At 36.1% G+C, this 18579-nt stretch overlaps 1 protein-coding gene across 11 annotated transcripts in view; it reads right to left on the bottom strand.

The window, feature by feature from the left end:
* Positions 1-11018: 11018 nt before the first annotated feature.
* The window catches only part of Pak3 (p21 (RAC1) activated kinase 3), a 257142-nt gene continuing 249581 nt past the window's right edge, over positions 11019-18579 (bottom strand). For all 11 annotated transcript variants that reach the window (XM_058571641.1, XM_058571635.1, XM_058571645.1 and 8 more), the window contains one exon: positions 11019-17642. In XM_058571641.1, coding sequence (XP_058427624.1) covers positions 17553-17642 — 90 coding nt within the window. In that variant the 3' untranslated portion in view covers positions 11019-17552. The remainder of the gene's footprint in view (positions 17643-18579) is intronic.

Genomic DNA, 18579 nt, shown 5'->3' with positions numbered 1-18579 from the left:
TCTTTATTCTTTCTTTTCTTCTGCCTTTTTTCTTTCTTTCTTTGAAAGCCAAGTTCAGTTTATTTCATTTTCACACATACAAATGGGGACTATCCATCATAGCTCTCATAGGGGTTTCAAAGAATGAGTGTGGGTGTGATATTGACGGCAATTTATTCTTTTATTGATTAAAAACATCCATCCTGAGGCTGGGGTTGTGGCTCAGTGGTAAAGCACTTGCCTAGCATGTGTTAGGCACTGGGTTCGATCCTCAGTACCACATAAAAATAAATAAAGGTATTGTGTCCAGCTACAACTAAAAAAAAAGAACATCCATCTTGACATGCATATATAAAGTATCTTTGATACAACATGAGTGAATCTCAAAATAATTATGCTGAATGAAAGAAAAAATATTTGCTTCTTGATTTCATTCATATAATATGTAGAAAATGCAAACTACTTTCTTGTAACAGAGTACTATATTAGTTATCTGGAAGGAAAGAAATATAAGGAGACCTGAGAAACTTTTGGGGCTGATGATTATGTTCATCTCATTGGAATTGCTCTATCTCCTATCCTGTTTTCTGTTTTACTTTATTATTATTTTTTAAATTTTCCGTATTTTATTTGGGCATTATAATTAAACATAATAGTGGAATTTGTTGTTAAATAGTCATAGACATGATATAACAGCATAATTTGGTCTGTATAGTTCCCCAGTACTCCCCTTTCCCTTTCATCCTTGCTCCCCCTGGTCCTTTTCCTATTACTCAACTCCCTTCAATTTTCATGAGATCCCACTTTCTTATCTGTGTCCTCTCAAACTTCCACATATGAGAGAAAACATATGACCCTTGGCTTTCTGAGTTTGGCTCATTTCACTTTAACATAATGCTCTCAAGTTCCATCCATTTCCCTGCGAATGACATTCTTCTGTATGGCTGAATAAAACTCCATACCATATTTTCTTTATTCATTCATCCATTGATGGACACCTGGGCTGGTTCCATAGTTTGGTTATTGTGAATTATGCTGCTGTAATTTTATTTAGATCTTTTGCCCATTTTTCCATTTTATTATTTATTTCTTCTTTTTAGATATATGTGACAGTAGAGTATATTTTGACATATTATTGATACATGGAGTATAACTTATTAAAATTAGGATCCCATTCTTGTGGTTGTACATGACATGGAGTTACACTGGTGGTGTATTCATATATAAACATAGGAAAGTTACGTCTGATTCATTCTACTGTCTTTTCTATTCCCTTCCTTCTCTTTTGTCTACTCAAATGAACTTCTATTCTTCCCTCCCCCACATATTATATGGTAGCATCTGTATATCAGAGAGAACATTTGTCCTGTGTTTTTTGGGGATTGGCTTATTTCACTTAGCACGACATTCTCCAGTTCTATCCACATACCAGCAAATACCATAATTTCATTCTTCATTATGACTGAGTAATACTCCATTGTGTATATATAGCACATTTTCTCTTTTAAAAATTTTTATTTGTTCTTTTTAGATGCACATGAAAGTAGAGTATATTTTGACATGTTATACATACATGGAGTATAACTTCACTTCCTATTCTTGTATACCACATTTTCTTTATCCATTCATCTGTTGAAGGGCACCTAGGTTGGTTCCATAACTTAGCTATTGTGAATTCAGCTGCTATAAACATTGATATGGCCACATCACTGTAGTATGGCTGATTTTAAGTCATTTGCCCATTTTAATTAGGTTATTTATCATTTTATTATCGAATTGTAGCTGTTATATATTCTGGGTCTCAGCCATTTAACAGATATGTGAGTCCCAATGTATTTTCTCCCATTTTGTGGGTTATTTTCTATTTCTTGATGATGTTCTGTGAAGCACAAAATTTTTAATTTTTTTAAACATCTGACTTTCTTTTTTTTTTAAGAGAGAGAGAATTTTTAATATTTATTTTTTAGTTTTCGGCGGACACAACATCTTTGTTTGTATGTGGTGCTGAGTATCGAACCTGGGCCGCACGCATGCCAGGCGAGTGTACTACCGCTTGAGCCACATCCCCAGCCCCTCAAATTTTTAATTTTGTTGATGCCTAATTTAGCTATTTTTTATTTTGTTACTTATGGCTTTGGTGTGATATCTATTTGTTCTTTTTAAGATTTTTGAAGTTTTAGCTTTTATGTTTAGGCCTTGGATGCACTTGAATTTATTTTTTTATATGATGTGCAATAAGTGTCCAAATTCATCCTCTTACAAGTGGGATATTATTTTTTTTTAGTTTTAGTTGGACACAATACCTTTGTTTTTATTTATTTATATGTACTGCTGAGGATCAAACCCAGGGCCTCTCATGCTAGGCAAGCACTCTACCACTGAGCCACAACCCTAGCCCCTTTATATCTTATTTAGAGACAGGGTCTTGCTATGTTGCTGAGTCCGGCCTTGAACTCTCAGTCCTCCTGCCTCAGCCTCCTGAGTTGCTGGGATTACAGGCATGTGCTATCATGCCTGGCTTCTCAGGGTAAAATTTTAAGAACCCACTTTAATCTAAAATAAAATATATGTGTCTAGCTCTAGATCACTGTAGGTCCATTTCCAAGAATGCTAAATAAATCAATTTCATTCAGATTGCTAGTCAATTTCATTCAGAAGGCCCATACCTTCTGAAGCATCAAAATAAGAGGAAAATTAGTTAGCATCCTTCCAGGATGGAAGGAAAGTTATAAAAAAAAACTTTTTTAAACTTTTTTGCAGCAACTGAAAAGACAAATCCAAACCCCATGGGATGGGAACAACTAAACAATTCTTCTCTGATGGACAGTGCAAAAATATCTTCTCCTCCTTACTTCTCCATGAGTTCTCAGCCTTATAACTAATTATATCATCATGCTTATATACTTTTCCTACAAAACTATTGTACAGAAGAGTTTGCTATTACAAAATATAGTCAATGTTCTTCACCATCTTTTTTTGTACTCCTTCCTGGCTAAGTGATCACCAAATTTTATTTTTTTTTCTTTTTACAGTTCTGTGGGCTGAATCAAGGGCCTCTAACATGCAAGGCAAATGCCCCATCATTAACCTCCCTCAATTTTTATTTCTTTTTTAAGAATTTAACCTTAAGGGCTGGGATTGTAGCTCAGTGGTAGAGCGCTTGCTTCACATGCATGAGGCCCTGAGTTCAATCTTCAGCATCAAATAAAAATAAATAAATAAAAATAAAGATATTGTGTCCACCTAGAACTAATTTTTTTAATTTAACCTTTATTTATTTATTTATTTGTTTTTATGTGGTGCTGAGGATCCAACCCAGGGCTTCATGCATGCTAGGCAAGCGCTCTGCCACTGAGCCACAACCCCAATCCTCAATTTTGATTTCTTGATGTGACTCTCCTATGTGGTTCCCAGATCCTTTGTGGACCTGCATCTAGGAGTTATACTTTCTGTTCTGAAAGTAATAGAGAAACTCTTGAGCTTCAGGGCAAGATCTACATAAGGAGATGTACCACAGAGCCAGTGGCTCATCCTGATGGTGCCAGAGTCCTTGGAAAGAATTAAAGCAAGGACATCACCTATTCAGATTCCATTTTAGCAACAACACTAGCAGCAGTGTGAATTAGAAGGATACCAAGAGTGGAATCTGAGATACCACTTTCCTCAGGCCTTCATTTCTTATTTTCCTGGATTATTGAACTATTCACAAATAATACTATAGGCAAAGAGAAAGGGATGGTTTAAGAGATATTTAATGGGATAAATCAAGAGAATTTGGCACTTCTCAGAAGAAGAAATACAATCAATCAATAAATATATGAAAAATTGTTCAACATCTCTAGTAATCAGAGAAATGCAAATCAAAACCACTTTAAGATTTTATCTCATGTCAGTCAGAATGGCAGCTATTAAGAATACAAACAACAGTAAGTGTTGGCAAGAATGCGGGGAAAATGGCGCACTCATATATTGCTGGTGGGACTGCAAATTGGTACAGCAAACATGGAAAGCAGTATGGAGATTCCTTGGAAAACTGGGAATGGTACCTCCATTTGACCCAGCTATCCCACTCCTTGGTCTATACCCAAAGGACTTAAAATCAGAATACTACTGTGACGCAGCCACTTCAATGTTGATAGCTGCGAAATTCACAATAACTAAACAGTGGAAGCAACCTAGGTGCCTTTCAATAGATGAATGGATAAAGAAACTGTGGTATATATACACAATGTATTATTACTCAACATTAAAAGATAATAAAATCATGGCATTTGCAGGTAAATGGATGGAGTTGGATATTATCAGGCTTAGCGAAGTAAGCCAATCCCCCAAAAAACAAAGGCTGAATGTTCTCTATGATAAGTGGATGCTGATCCATAATGGAAGGGGCATGGTAAAATGGAGGACCTGGGACTGGGCAAAGGGGAGGCAGAGGTGGAGAGGGGGTATGGGGGCAGGAAAGATGGTGGAATGAGATGAACATAATTACCTTAGGTACATGTATGACTACACATGTGGTACAACTCTACATTGTGTACAACCAGAGAAATGAAAAATCATGCTCTATTTGTGTACAATGAATTGAAAAGATTTCTGCTGTCACATATAACTGATTAGAATTAATAAAAGAAGTATATTAAAAATGTTAATAAAGAACTCAAAAAAAATTTAAAAAGAGAACCTGGTAACTGAGGAAATAGTAAGGGTAAATTTTATGAAGGGGTACTCAGGAAGGGTGTGTAGACATCTGACTTGGGTGATACTGAGAAGGAGAATTCAAAGAATAGATCTAATATTATAAATGTGTTTTTTTATAACTTAAGATTGAGTATCTTTGGGACATATTAGTGGAGACTTTGAATAGGCATTTAGATTACAGTAAATTTCTGGAGTTGACATGGGCTGAAGATATTAATTTTGGAGTCACAATATGGATGGGAGCTAGAGACATAGATGTGAATACAACAGACTATGGAAACATCCAGGAATATATCCACACATAAGGGATAGCTACAAGTAGGACTATAGAAAAGGAACTAGAGAACTGGTAACCAAAAAGGTAAGACAATGATTAGGAAAGAGTGGTTTCTGAACCAAGAGAAAACAGTTTGAAAAAGTAACAGTCAACTTTCACTTAGTCAACTAAATTTTATTAAGTGACTACCTTGTAACTGAGGAAGCCTGCCCTAGTAGTATTTATGTTTATCTATAAATAGTCTGACAATAGGCATAGTAAATAAATAAATTATAGAAACTGAAAGAATTTATAGATGTTATGAGGAAAAGTAGATCAGGAGTTCTGTTTGAAAAAGTATAGTCTAAATGGGGCTATTATAAAAAATCTCAAGAGTGATAAATATGACTTGGATCAAATGAGTTGCAGTGAAGATGGTGATAAGTGGTCAGATTGTACATACACACATTCTTTCTCTCACACAAACACAATCATATAAGTTCTTTTTAAGTTTCAACTCCATTTAAGTATAATTTAAATACAATAAAGTTGCCTGATTTTAATGGGGATGCACGCACTATCAGCATATTTTACCAACTGGAGCCCACATGGGTGTGCCCTACTGAGAACCAGAAGATCTCTATCAATGGCTATGATATTATGGAAAAACTTTTCTGCTTTTGGACTGCTGGGCAAAACTGACTCAGAGCAGTAAAAACTATGGAAGGTGTTCTAGTTCAGCTAGGGAGTTTTTTGAAAAGGTTAAATAATAAAAGTAGTAACTATTCATTGATTATCCACTTTGTGGCATGGCAAGCATATTGATAAGCTAAGTTTTTTTTTTAATTCTTCACACTCTTCATGTACTTTTTGCTTTCCTTTTAAAATTGAGGAAATTAATGTTTAGAAAAGAAATTCTAATCTTGCTCTAAAATCTTAAATTTGATTCCATATTGGCCTAAGGGGCATCTATAATTTAGACTTGGCAGCTTGTAGTCTAGTCAAGTTGAGGCAAGAGCCACAGGCACTGGAAACCAATATTGGGCATTTTTTTGTACTACTGTGCTAGGAAGGATGATTTTACCCTCATAAACTTATTTTTGATGAGAAATTCCTCTTCTAAGGTACTATGAGAGAAGCACTAGGAGTTGTAAAGATTTAGGAACCTGTTGAGCATGGTGACACATGCCTGTAATCCCAGTGACCTCAGAGGCTGAGGCAGGAGGATCCAAAGTTCATAAGCAGCCTAAGCAACTCAGTGAGACCCTGTCTCTAAATAAAATATAAAAAGGGCTGGGGATGTGGCTTAGTGGTTGAGTGCCCCTAAGTTCAATCCCTGGTACCCAATAAATAAATAGGAACCTGATATAGACTAAATTGGAAATTATTAGAAACGTGCAGGTTGACCTCTAAGGCATTTTGCAATAAACTTGAATGGAACAAACACGATCATGCTATTAGAGTTTGTTGACAGGAGCTGCATTAAGGGTTCTGGGTACTGTTGAGGAATTAAGGCCTACCTGCCCCCACCCTGGTGAGCCCAAAATGACTGCCCCATCTATATGGGAGCAAATGGGTTGGACCTATCATAGAAGGCTACAGTATATACTCCAGCCAATAGGAAATCAAAGGAAAGCAACCAGACCACCATCCATATGTTTATCAGCAAAGTAAGTGCCTCTCCAGACAGAGTTCATTCCTTTAATTCCCAGACACTTAGAGGCTAAGGAGCCAAGCTTGTATTTGTCCTTGGTCCCATAGCTGCAGGTGCCATATCTGCTAGAGCCAGGTACCACAACAATGATAAATATGGGGTAGGTGTTTCTTCAAAGATGGAAAAAGAAAAATTCTGGTAGAAAACCTGAAGATCTGAGAAAGATGTGAACTCAGATAGGTACATAGCATCTTATTGATTATTAAGCCTGAAACTATGTAGTACACCTCACAGTTCACATCAGAGGAACAATGGCTCCCAGAGGGGTCATAGAAAGTGTGTAGGTCCAGCATAACCAACATTGTACCCCTTAAAATATAGATGTTAGTGAAAATGACACCAAGGACCTAGCTTCTTTAATAACCTATGCAGTGCTTCAGTTGACATATCATTTGATGGAGGTGCTTAAGTTGGTGTTAGTAATACTCAAAAACCTATTGAGTTAGCAAAGATTACAAGAGTTTACCATAGAGCTAATTAAAGAGGATTTCATTGATCCTGGAATTGATGCCTTTGCTCCATATATGAGCACTTCTGAAAGGGAAATGTTCTGGATTACTATAATAATACACATGCCTGTATCACTGGTAAACAGATCAGCCCAAGTGTCATCCATACAACTTTGCCATGAAGCAGAATCTTCCATGGAATTGAAAAATTCATCTATGTTGCTTCTTTTTTTATTACAGCATTGTAGTTATACATAGGAGTTGGGTTCATCCCTACAAAATCATACATGCATGGAATTCAATTTCAGTTCACAATCTGACCCTTTTCCCATCTATCCTCCCCTCTCCTCTTCTCCTTCCTCTACTCTGCTAGACTTCCTTACACTTATCTATTTATTTATTTTTATTTATACATAAAGGTGAACTTGCCTATGGTATATGTATTTATTTTTTTAAATATTTGTTTTTTAGTTATAGTTGGACACAATACCTTTATTTCACTTATTTATTTTTATGTGATGCTGAGGATTGAACCCAGGGCCTCGTGCGTGTGAGGCAAGCACTCTACCGCTGAGCCACAACCCCAGACCCCTGTGGTATATTTAAATATGCATAAAGTGTGATTTTTTTAAAGAATTAATTCTGTGTTGCCTCCCTTTTCCCATCCCTCCACTCTGCCTCTTGATCTCCTTCTTCTACACTACTGATCTTCCCCATCTCTTTAAGATATTCTATCCTTCTCTCCTTTCCATGTGTTGCTTCTTGTATGAACTTTTTAGTATTATTTCTTAGTATGAAGGATACAACCTTCATTGGTCAGGATTTGGTAATATGACCCTGCCTACTGTGGGGTGGGGTATTTATATATGTATATATATATATATATATATATATATATATATATATATATATATATATATATATATATATATATATACACACACACACACACACACACACACACATTATATATTACATATAGCATCTTCATGTTAGTTAGGTATGTTGGTGTTGGTTAGATTGATAACACAATCAACTCAATAAAGTCTTATGATAGAAATACCCTGAAAGTAGTTTATAAGAGATACAGTTCTACTTCAGGTGAAAAATAGCTTACTAAACACAATATAACCAAAATGAAAACAAAAATCATTGCTAAAGGTGGACATGGTAACAAAAGGGAGTAAGATTTTACTCAGGGGAATATTTTGGTAATTCCTGCTCCCTATTTGAATGCTATTTAAATGATTTTAAAAATATCTGAATTGTATCAGCTAAATAAACTTAAATGTGAAAGGGAATTTAACTCCATTTATTAATATCTGTTCAAAGGAGTTTAGAAAGAAAATGTGGAAAACATGTCAGGGTTGTTCAGTTGTGCCTGTGGGGTTTCAGGACATACTGACAAGAGCTTTATTCTGTAGTATAACGTTATTAGAACATGGCATTGTCCTTCTGTATTTTCAAAGCAATTTGGTTTTACCAGTTGCAAAATAAAAAGTTGTTTCTCATTACAAATTTTATTCCTGTGTGACACTATAGGCAAAATAACAACTTGATCCATATTCACAGGGAAGAACTCATAAGCAATAATATTTGGATTTTCTGCTTCCCCATTGAGACCTTATAAGTACCTTGAAGAGAAAGAGTAAGTCCTACTACCTAAAGTGCATGGGACAAGTGACAGGTGGAATTAAATTAGTAGGGAAGTCCTTGATAACAAGGTAATTGGAAGTTGGGAGTTGGCATGACCTCTGAAATGTCATGTGGGAGGTTGTCACAATCCGTTACTTTTCTTATTGCAAATTATGTTGATATAATTGTAGATTCACATGTAGTTTTAAGAACTTAGCTCTCATTTACCTTTTGTGTATTTCCCCTTAATGGTAATAGAGTCTTGCTTCTTGGTTTGTAGGAGCATATGTCTCTAGAGAATAGGACCAGGATACTCTAGGTAAAATGTTCAAGTACATGTACAATGGGGTCAAACAGCCAATTTCCTTTTTATTCCAAGGTTGGCTGCTTGGAAGAACACAGAAAGTGTATAAAGCAATGGCTATAGCAAAAGCTGTGGATTAACTTCTAATGGAGACAGTGGGCCCAAAAGGGGCTAGGCTATGCAGAGGTTGACCAGACAAGATCCAGGAATGGACAGGGGGAAACTTACTCCCTGGTTCAGTGACTGTGGAAAACTAAAAAAGCACTCCCAAAACAGGTGCAAAGACACAAGTGAATGAGTCACCCCAGTGCCCTACCCAGAGTTCTCTTAGCCTCAGGGACTGGGGAAAATATTATGGATACAATAACTAGAGTGGCAAGTAAGGAATAATTGGACAGTGGTACTGCTATAGGATTAATGCTAACTGGTATAGGCAATGTTAACAGTAGTGCTTAATATAGGTGTATGGGAATCCAACAGATGCCAATCAAATATTTGGGGGTTGAGACACACAGAATATGTAGAAGAATCATAAATCATGGTGCACCTTGGGTGTTAGCTCCTCCCTACTTCAGTAGGAAGTAAGGGACTTGAACCTGACTAGAGTTTCAGCAATGAAGCTAGTAGGGCTAAGCTGTGGAATAATGCTTGGACTCAGTATTTCCAAGTTTCTGTGGTAAGTGGAAAAGCCTTTTAAATTTATTTTTTGGTAGAAGATACTGGTACTTTGCTAACACACAAAAATTATTTCTAGTTCATTTCTTAGAAATAGAAAAATAGTTGGAGGAAACCTACCAGGGAAGGTGAGAAAGATGCATGGCTAACAAGTGGCAGAGGGAATGCAGTCATTTGTGCACACTGGCAGTAGAGAACTTGACCAAAAGCTCATTCTTGAGATCCTAATTCACTTATCCACTTCTATTTACAGAAAAGATCTCTTTGACTTTCAATGTGGAGAGATGCAATGAAAAATAAACCTTGTACAGTGAACTAGAAAACAATGAATTAACATTTGGTAAGATAGGTAATCCATGTGTGGAGAATATAGTATCAGTATGTACTGATATGATATGATATAATCATATAATATGTATATGATTATGTACACATGCTTCAGAAGGACCACTATGCCCACTGTGCAAGCAATACTGGTGCAATAAAACTCCGGTTTTCTGAATCTGGTGTTTTTGTCTTGAGGGCTCAAGAGAATCTCCGGATAAATGTGACTCAATGGGTGCATCTAGTGGCTTTCAATGAGCTTTACTATCAATTAGTCACCTTAGAGATGATTTTTACTGGAAATATTAACGTTAGCAGAAATGTCCACAGTTACCTGACAGACAATAGGAGTGCAATAAGTGCTCTTTGGGGGAGGGGTATCAGTAATACCCTTTTTATATTTTATTTTGAAACAGACTCTCACCAAGTTTCTTAGGGCCTTGCTAAATTGCTGAGGCTAGCTTTTGAACTTGAGATTCTCTTACCTTAGTCCCAGTGCTGGGATCAGTAAGTGCTTTTTAAGGAACAAGTTGGATGAAGGTTCTTAGTAATGTAGGTTTGTAATCTATTCTGTGACCTGCAGAATTTGACACCAAATATAAGGCAAAAACTATAAACATGGTGCAACATTGCTTTGTATGTTCACAATTTTTCAAACACAAAGATGATAAAAATCAAATGATTTATTGCATGATGTCTCTTGGTGTTTTTCCTTCATCTGTCTTTGGAATCTACCAGCGTTTTGCCCTGCATTGAGCGTACACATTAGCTTCTTTGAGCTTTTCTATGTCATAGCCAGATGGACACTCAGTTAGTTATTCAGTGACAGAATCTACAGAGCATTTTCTGTATTGCTATATAGCTGGGCATTTTGTCACCTCCAAACATCTGAGACAGTCTACCCCTCCAACCTGTACAATAGGTAAAATGGCCAAAGCCAGGAGAACAGGTGGGAAGGTGACAGAAGAGAGAAACATCAGCACATTGATGTTTGTCATTTTTATTTGCAATACTTTAGGTCCAAGTTTCAAACTGCAATATTTTTACACTCAAGACACAGTCATGCACAATCCATATTTCAATTTTCTATTGCTTCAACCACAATGTAAAGTAACAATATTGGAAACAAAAAAATCGTTAAAAGATCAGATGCTGAGGTCATAAGGATGTAACCATACCATCAGCATGTCTACAAAAGAAATAACTTACTTAAAAATCAAACAAACAAAAGACCATAATCCAAAAGACCTTTAATCCAAAGTTACAGAAGAATTTCACTACACATGGGTTTACAGATAACACATTTTGACAAAAGTAATGCACAACCAAATGAGATACAATTCGATAAACAGTGAAAAATGTAGATCCTCCTCAACTTATTTTATCTGGAAGTTATGAGTATAATCTCAGTAGACATCAGTATCCTTGTGATCTGGCTCCTACTGGCTGATGTATTGAGATTTTAAACTCAACCCACTAATGGTTATTGGATTCTGTGAAACATCTTATCATCATTAATGAATATAGTATATGCGGGTCCATAAAGCACACCACACAAAGTACACACATTGAACTTGAATTTCACACTCAGGACTGGTTGGCACTCTGCTATAGGCAGGCAAGTGGGACCATCCTCTAACTAACTTCTGGTTTACCCTTTCCACAGCATACTCATACAACTGGCCAATCCCTGTGAGAGTTGTCATCAGAAACACTATCTTTGGTTTCCAACAAGTAAATTTGTCAACAATGCTAAAAGTATGCAATTACTTCTTCATTTCTCTCTCTGAATCTTGCAAGTGCTTAGGTCCCCTCTTTGTAGTCTCAGGCATTAATTTGCACAGGGTCTGCTATCTTGTGCCACTTTAGAATTTAACTCTATAAGGCCCAGCACTGCTTCATAGGAAAGGAGAGGCCCAAAACAGTTCTATTCTAGCAAATGTGACAGTGTATTTCTGTTCTAGTAGCAAATACTGGCCACAACTTAATGAATACCAGACTTTACATACAGAGTATATGGAAAATGAAAACTGGAATACTCACCAGAAAAAGGACATTAAAACAAAAACAAAACCATTGTGAATGAACTGGAAGTCTGCCACAAGTTTTATCAACATTCTCTAGTACTACTGAGTTTTTCCATCTTACATGGTTCTATTTTTTAATTGAAATATAAGAGATTCAGGCTTAGGCATGTGGTATTTGCCATCACATTGTAAGATTGAATGTGAAAGGCAACCTATTATACCACAGGATGTTAGAGCTTTTGGAAAGACTCTGGAGAGCAGCTACACAAACACCCTTATTTGACATGAGAAAACAGTCATGGAAAGGTTATGCCTAGGGTCACAATGCAAGTTAGTAATAAAGTCCATTAGTATTCAGGTCTCCTTCTTCCTAGGCTGGAATTCTTTCCACTGTATCTGACTCATTCTCTAGAATTGCTGTCAATTTCCTCTTGGGTACTAAGTCAGGTGAACATAGTTCCTGCCTTACTATTGGTATTATAGGATAGCATTCACCTGATGGCAGCTTCCAAAGGAGATTGATGGCACTAACCAGATTCTACAAATTTATCTTTCAAGTTCAATCAAATTAAGTGACAGTAAATGCTACAAGTACTTATATGCAGAGGTGTGCACATGGAGATGGCATCTCAGTTCCCGCATTTGCAGATTCAATTACATACTATTTAATATTAAACAGACATTCCCAATGTATGAGAAGTTGGGTTATATTCATTTGGTCACTAAAGGAGTGTGAATCAGAAAAAGGAGTGAAAACTAAAAGCTAACCAACAGAATAATTATAGTAGAAATAAATTTTTTAATGAAAAACTTTCATAAGAAAAATATTTCCATTATTTCCAAAGTCCCATTTATTTCCTTCCCAATCCACATGCAAATATATGTTCAGAGTCATGTATTAAGGTCACTCAAATTCCCAGGCCTATTAGACTGTCAGTTTACAAATACTGAATTTCCATCCTCTTGCTCAGAGACTGGGAGATGCTTGCACCACTGGCCATGCCTTTGTTTAACTAAATATTAACTGCAAGTAGCTCAGAAAAGGACCATGAGATTCAAGTGGGGATGACAAGGTAAACACCTCCATGAGTACTTTTACACTGAGAATGGCTAATGAAAAGCCTGTGAATTTTCAAGGTATAGGGTCTGTTTCTGATGAAAGTGAGTAACATATTTGAGGCCACTACTTCCTTATTAAAGTCCTCACCTAAATTTTTTTAATGAGTTGGAAGGAAATTTCTCTTTTGGTAGATGGTCTCCCTTTCTCTTAAAAACCACAATTACTGCATACAACCTTTAATTAATCCATACAGAAGCACACGGAAACCACTACAAGCCAAAACTAACAGGAATGAATGTAACTGAATGCCAAAAGGTAGAGATAATCCTAAATATTTGTGTTAATAATTTCAGAGTCAGCTTTTAATTGCAAGTCATAACTTCTATTGAAATCATTGAGACTTGCCTATTGGTTACTAAAAGAAGAAGTCTACTTGGATGATAAGATCTTGTTGGACAAAGAAATGGTGAGAGTTTGGGATTTTATCCTTTTAATCCTCCAAAATTCAACCTGAAAATCTGTTAAGATGATCCAGAAAGTTGTTACTGGAAACATTTATCAAGTGGATAATCAAATGGTCATCCCTCTGACTTAAAGTAACCAAAGTAGACACCTGGATGTCATACCAAAGCAGAGGGCAGCCTGTTTTAAAGCAGAACAATGTATTTGGAGTTCTTGTAGTGGCCTCTCCCTAGTTAGGACGTAGATAATAGTCTCCTAAGAAAGCACATGCCATACCTGAGCGTGTGCCAACCTCAGCACCCAGGCAAGTATAAAGCCTATGGAATATTGTAACTAGCAAATACCTGTGCCCTGCATGCTCTGGGCTCTGGCCAGAAGGCCTTTGCTTCTGGCATCTTTTCTATGTTTCTATAGTTCCCTTTCTGATGTTTATTCATTAAAAAGTAACAACATCAAAGAAAATTGCAAAAAGAAAAAAAAATTCACATAATCCCACCACCCTAACACAACTGATTTCAATTATCTGTGTTCCCTCCCAGTCTTTGTCCATATGCACACTTATTTTAACATAGTTGTAATCCCTGTTTTTTATGTAAAAGTGATTTTATAGAATCTCTCTGAGAACTGGCAGCCTCATTAGAAATAAACAACCCATTCAGCAAAGGAATATAAGTATTTACACGATCTTTGAGCTGAGAAATATCCTTTATAGACAAACATCTCAAACTATCAAAACAGTTTACGGACAACAGGAAGCAATTTCGTATTTCTTTTTCTTTTAGCAATGGAATGTGCTTCACAGGGGAGGGATAGATGTGAGGATCAGATGTTTAAACTAAAAAACTGGGTGCAATTCACAAGCTGGAAAGAAATCTGAATAACACAATTAAACAATAAATACTTGAGTTAAATCTTCACATGACTTGGCCATCCAGTAGCCAAAATGGAACATGGACGCACAAATATTTACAATGACACATAGACGAGATCAGCAAGAACGAAGTCATTACCCAACATGGTGACTGATTTGAGAGGATGGTATCATCCCAAAATCCTCATGGGATTATGACAACGCACCGGATCCTTGCTACAACATTAATGTTCTTTTCTTTCTTAAATAAATAATCTCTACTGTGCTTCTCACCCTTCCCTGACTTTCCCACTGCCCTATTCCTCTATCAGGACATTTTGGAATCAACATTCGATAATGTGCCCTCACTATCTCAGGGCATACTAGCAATATTAAAGATCTGGATAGACTCACCTATGTCAAGATGAGTGAAAAAAAATTCAGGGAAAGGGAATAAACTATCAACCATCTGGAGTCCAAGTTGTTCGAGTGTACCAAATGTGAATCCTTCGGTAGCATTTTGGCACAAGAAACAGCTTCTCTCTAATACTTATAAGAAATACACATAACTCCCCAACACAAGGAAAGGGTTTTAGAAGCTTTTCTCACTGAAATTTACATAGATTTAAATTTGTAAGAGTAATGCCTACTGGGATATAATATCATCAAGTCTTGGTACAAAGTGATGGTAAAAAAGTACTTGACTCCTCATTGTTAATATGTTAAACTGAAAGTATAAAGAGCAGCCATTTCTCTGCCTACAGTGATCTGAAGGATCACTGCTCCAGGGTCTCCAAAATAACAAAAAAGGGCCTTTGCAACATATAAGGGATGCTAACTGATGACTAGGGCTTCCCAACCAGGTTTTCAGCTCTTTCTACTGGCAGGGTGTAGTCATCAGGGTAATGAATTCTATTTGCACCCCAGGTACTTCATTGAATTACCTGGCACTATGAGTGAACAAAAAGCTTAATTTATAAAGAAATCAAAAATAAGGCCTCTCTCTTATACTAGAACAGTGTGGCATTAAAAACTTTAGGCCCAAACACCTCTTTGCAAAGTATAACATAATATGCTTCAAATTAATATTACCATTTGAGCTTTTTTTTCCACATTTGTTGTTTTATCCCACTGTGGACCTTGTTTTTGCAGGGGAGCAAGAGGGTCAAGCTCCTCCCAAATTTTATAGTCAAAGAAAACAACAGTAGGAAAATAGGAAATCCATCAGTGGTGTCATCTTCTAAACATAAACATGTACACTATATGGTTAGCAGAAACTCTAAAGAAAGTGCTTTCTTTTTAAGGAATGGATCATAGATGTTAGATGGAAAGGTGTACCTCACAGAGAAGGACAGAGGCCTATGGTCATTAATCTCTTTCCCCCTGTGGGTGAATGTAGATGATAGGTTCTATTCAGATTCCTTGTATACTTACAAATTATGAAGCCTCCTACAACAGATTGTTAGCTTTTCAAAGGCTTAGAGAAAAAACTTTCCAGAATTTATAAAACTGCTAATACTCTCAAAAGAGAAGCATATCCTTTTCTATGCAGATACCTTCCAGACATTTTTTTCTACTTTCAGAAGATTCAGGAAGTACTAAGTGTTGAATTTTTAATCAATAAATTTATGGTGAAATTACTGTCAATTTTTGGTATTTTCCCCAAGCCACAGAAGGAATTCAGTTGGACTATTATTTCTTGGAATATCTAATTAGGAAGCAAAATTACTTTCACTGGGGAATTGAAAGATTTTTATGAACATACTTTTGAAATTCAAAGCTCTGAGAACTATATATACACCATAATCCTGAAACAGAAAATTGGTAACACACAGGAAAAATGGGAACAGGTGCTCAGAGCCAAATGTTGATTGGGATGTAGCTTTCATATAGAGTTGAAAGCTTACTATATCTCTGTTCTCCAAATCTTTTGAATTTTTTTCTAAAGTGTTATAAATTGCCAAAATAAATCATTTTATCATAAATAAATGTTGCATGAATCTATTCCCTCCTGAAGTGCCTATTTTACAGTGTAAATGTTCCACAAAGCACAAGAGAGGATAAAATAGGTATCTTTACCTTTGTTTACTTAATGTCCAACAAGGATTTCAGTATTATACACATATCTTGTTTTCTTTTTGGCTGTCAGAGAAAGTTTCAACTTTGTTTATGTAAGGTTTCTTCTATCAGGATTTTCTAGGTTTTAGGACCTAGACTCACCCAATAGGAACGTCACAGTTTTAGTGTGCCCTTTTTCTGATATGAAAACGAACCAGCTGGTTTGTGTGACAAATTGACCACCTCTTAAGCATTGTTGTGAAAATGACAGGATTTCACCATTTCAGCCTTATTTAGGTATACAGTAATTTAAAGCCCTTCCTGAAAACACATACTCCTCTCTGCTTTTGGAAAATGTCTTAAAAGAAACCTTTTCCAATACAAATGCAGAAAAATAGGTACACAAACCAAGCCACCACTATAGAAGAAGAATAAAAAATTGCAACTCTATTAGGGCATGGAATTCCACATGTTCACACAATACTTGCTCCATTTTTTTTTGTTTGTTGTTTTGTTGTTGTTGTTGTTGTTTTGTTTTGTTGGTTTTTTTTTTTTTTTTTTTTTTGCTTTGCTTTTTTTGCTTTCTTTTTAAAAAAAAAAACATCTTGACATCTTTTTTTTCTGGACATCTAATGACAATGCAAGTGAAAAACATCACATTGGGCAAGGGGTTTTGAAGGAGGTTTGAATGTAAGAGGTACTACTCTCTAACTTAAAAACAAACACAACACTATGAAGAGGGAATGTGCATCTTTGAGAAATCTTTTTCTTCAAAGTGAATGCACAAAATGAGGGGATTCACTACTGGCTCTTTCGCTTCACGGTGGAAGTGACCACTTGATGGCCACTTCGACATTGCTGCCCTGTTTGGGCTGCGATTCAGGCTTACAAATAAATTACATAATCTGAGGGAGTAGGAAAAGGCTTATAAGAAGTTTCTATTCATTTGAAAGTTAAAGACCCCCACCCTATTTGACTGTCTTTTCTTTCATCTTTCCTGCAGCAGAGTTTTATTTCAGTCTTACTCATGAGGGAGATGGTGAGGGGTAAGGCATGCAGTCCTAGCGGCTGCTGTTCTTAATCGCTTCCTTTGCAGCGATAATCAGAGGAGTCAGGCTGGAGAGAGGCTTGGCTAGTTTTAAAAATGGGTGCTGCAAAAGGAAGAGAAAAAAAGAAGAATTACTGGAATTCTTTCCTTCAACATGTATATTACTTTACATTTTCAAGCAGCCTTTTCTCATTAAAATGTATTTGAGTACCAAATTAAACATCATTTAATTAAAAAACATGGTGCCAGGGGCTGGGGTTGTGGCTCAGTGGTAGAGTGCTTGCCTTGCACGTGTGAGGCACTGGGTTTGATCCTCAGCACCACATAAAAATAAATAAGAAAGTTGTGTTCATCACTAAAAAGAAAAAATATTAAAAAAAAAAAAAACATGGTGCCAGCTTTTGTCCTTGAGATGTTTCATCTGTGTCATGAAAATCCTCTGGAAACTGATTAGCATCATTAAAAACTCTAAAGTAGGGATCTTGTAAAACCTCACTGAGTTTGTAATTGTCAGACTTTCTTGAACTGATGAATTTTTCTGGAATAGCCCTTATGTTTGAAAGTGTGCCTTCAGTTAATGACTAAAGAATTTTTTTTCTGAAGCCAATGGCTTTCTAACTGCTAAATCCAATAGTTGTGTCTCCATCATTTTGTTAAGTATTTCTTTTGTAACCTCTAAGGAGCCCAATGATAGGCTAACGTTGGAGAATGGACTTAAGGAGATATGAAGATTCTTGTTTATTTGTATAAAATGAAAAGATGCAACAAATGAACTATTCAATTCACACTTAAAATATAGTTTTGTATCAGTTATCTGACTGGTTCATATAAAAGTACTGTTGGGTAAATAATTAACTAGATAATTGATTTAATGATTTACTTAGCTGTATAGCTATACTTAAAGAACCTGTATCTTTAGTCATCCCTGGAAGAGGGTGTAACAGGAAATTATATCCGGGTGTATTTGTGGGGTAGTGGGAGGCATGAAAACATATGGAAGCAAAGCACTCAAAAGTTCAGGTTTTTCATCTGTAATTCAA

The sequence above is a fragment of the Marmota monax genome, unplaced genomic scaffold, assembly GCF_021218885.2.
Source record: "Marmota monax isolate L192 unplaced genomic scaffold, Marmota_monax_Labrador192_F-V1.1 WCK01_AAM20220418_F8-fsc00050, whole genome shotgun sequence".
In the NCBI taxonomy this organism is placed as follows: domain Eukaryota; kingdom Metazoa; phylum Chordata; class Mammalia; order Rodentia; family Sciuridae; genus Marmota; species Marmota monax.
The sequence above is the reverse complement of the archived record's forward strand: the minus strand, read 5'-3'. Positions and strand labels throughout refer to the sequence as shown.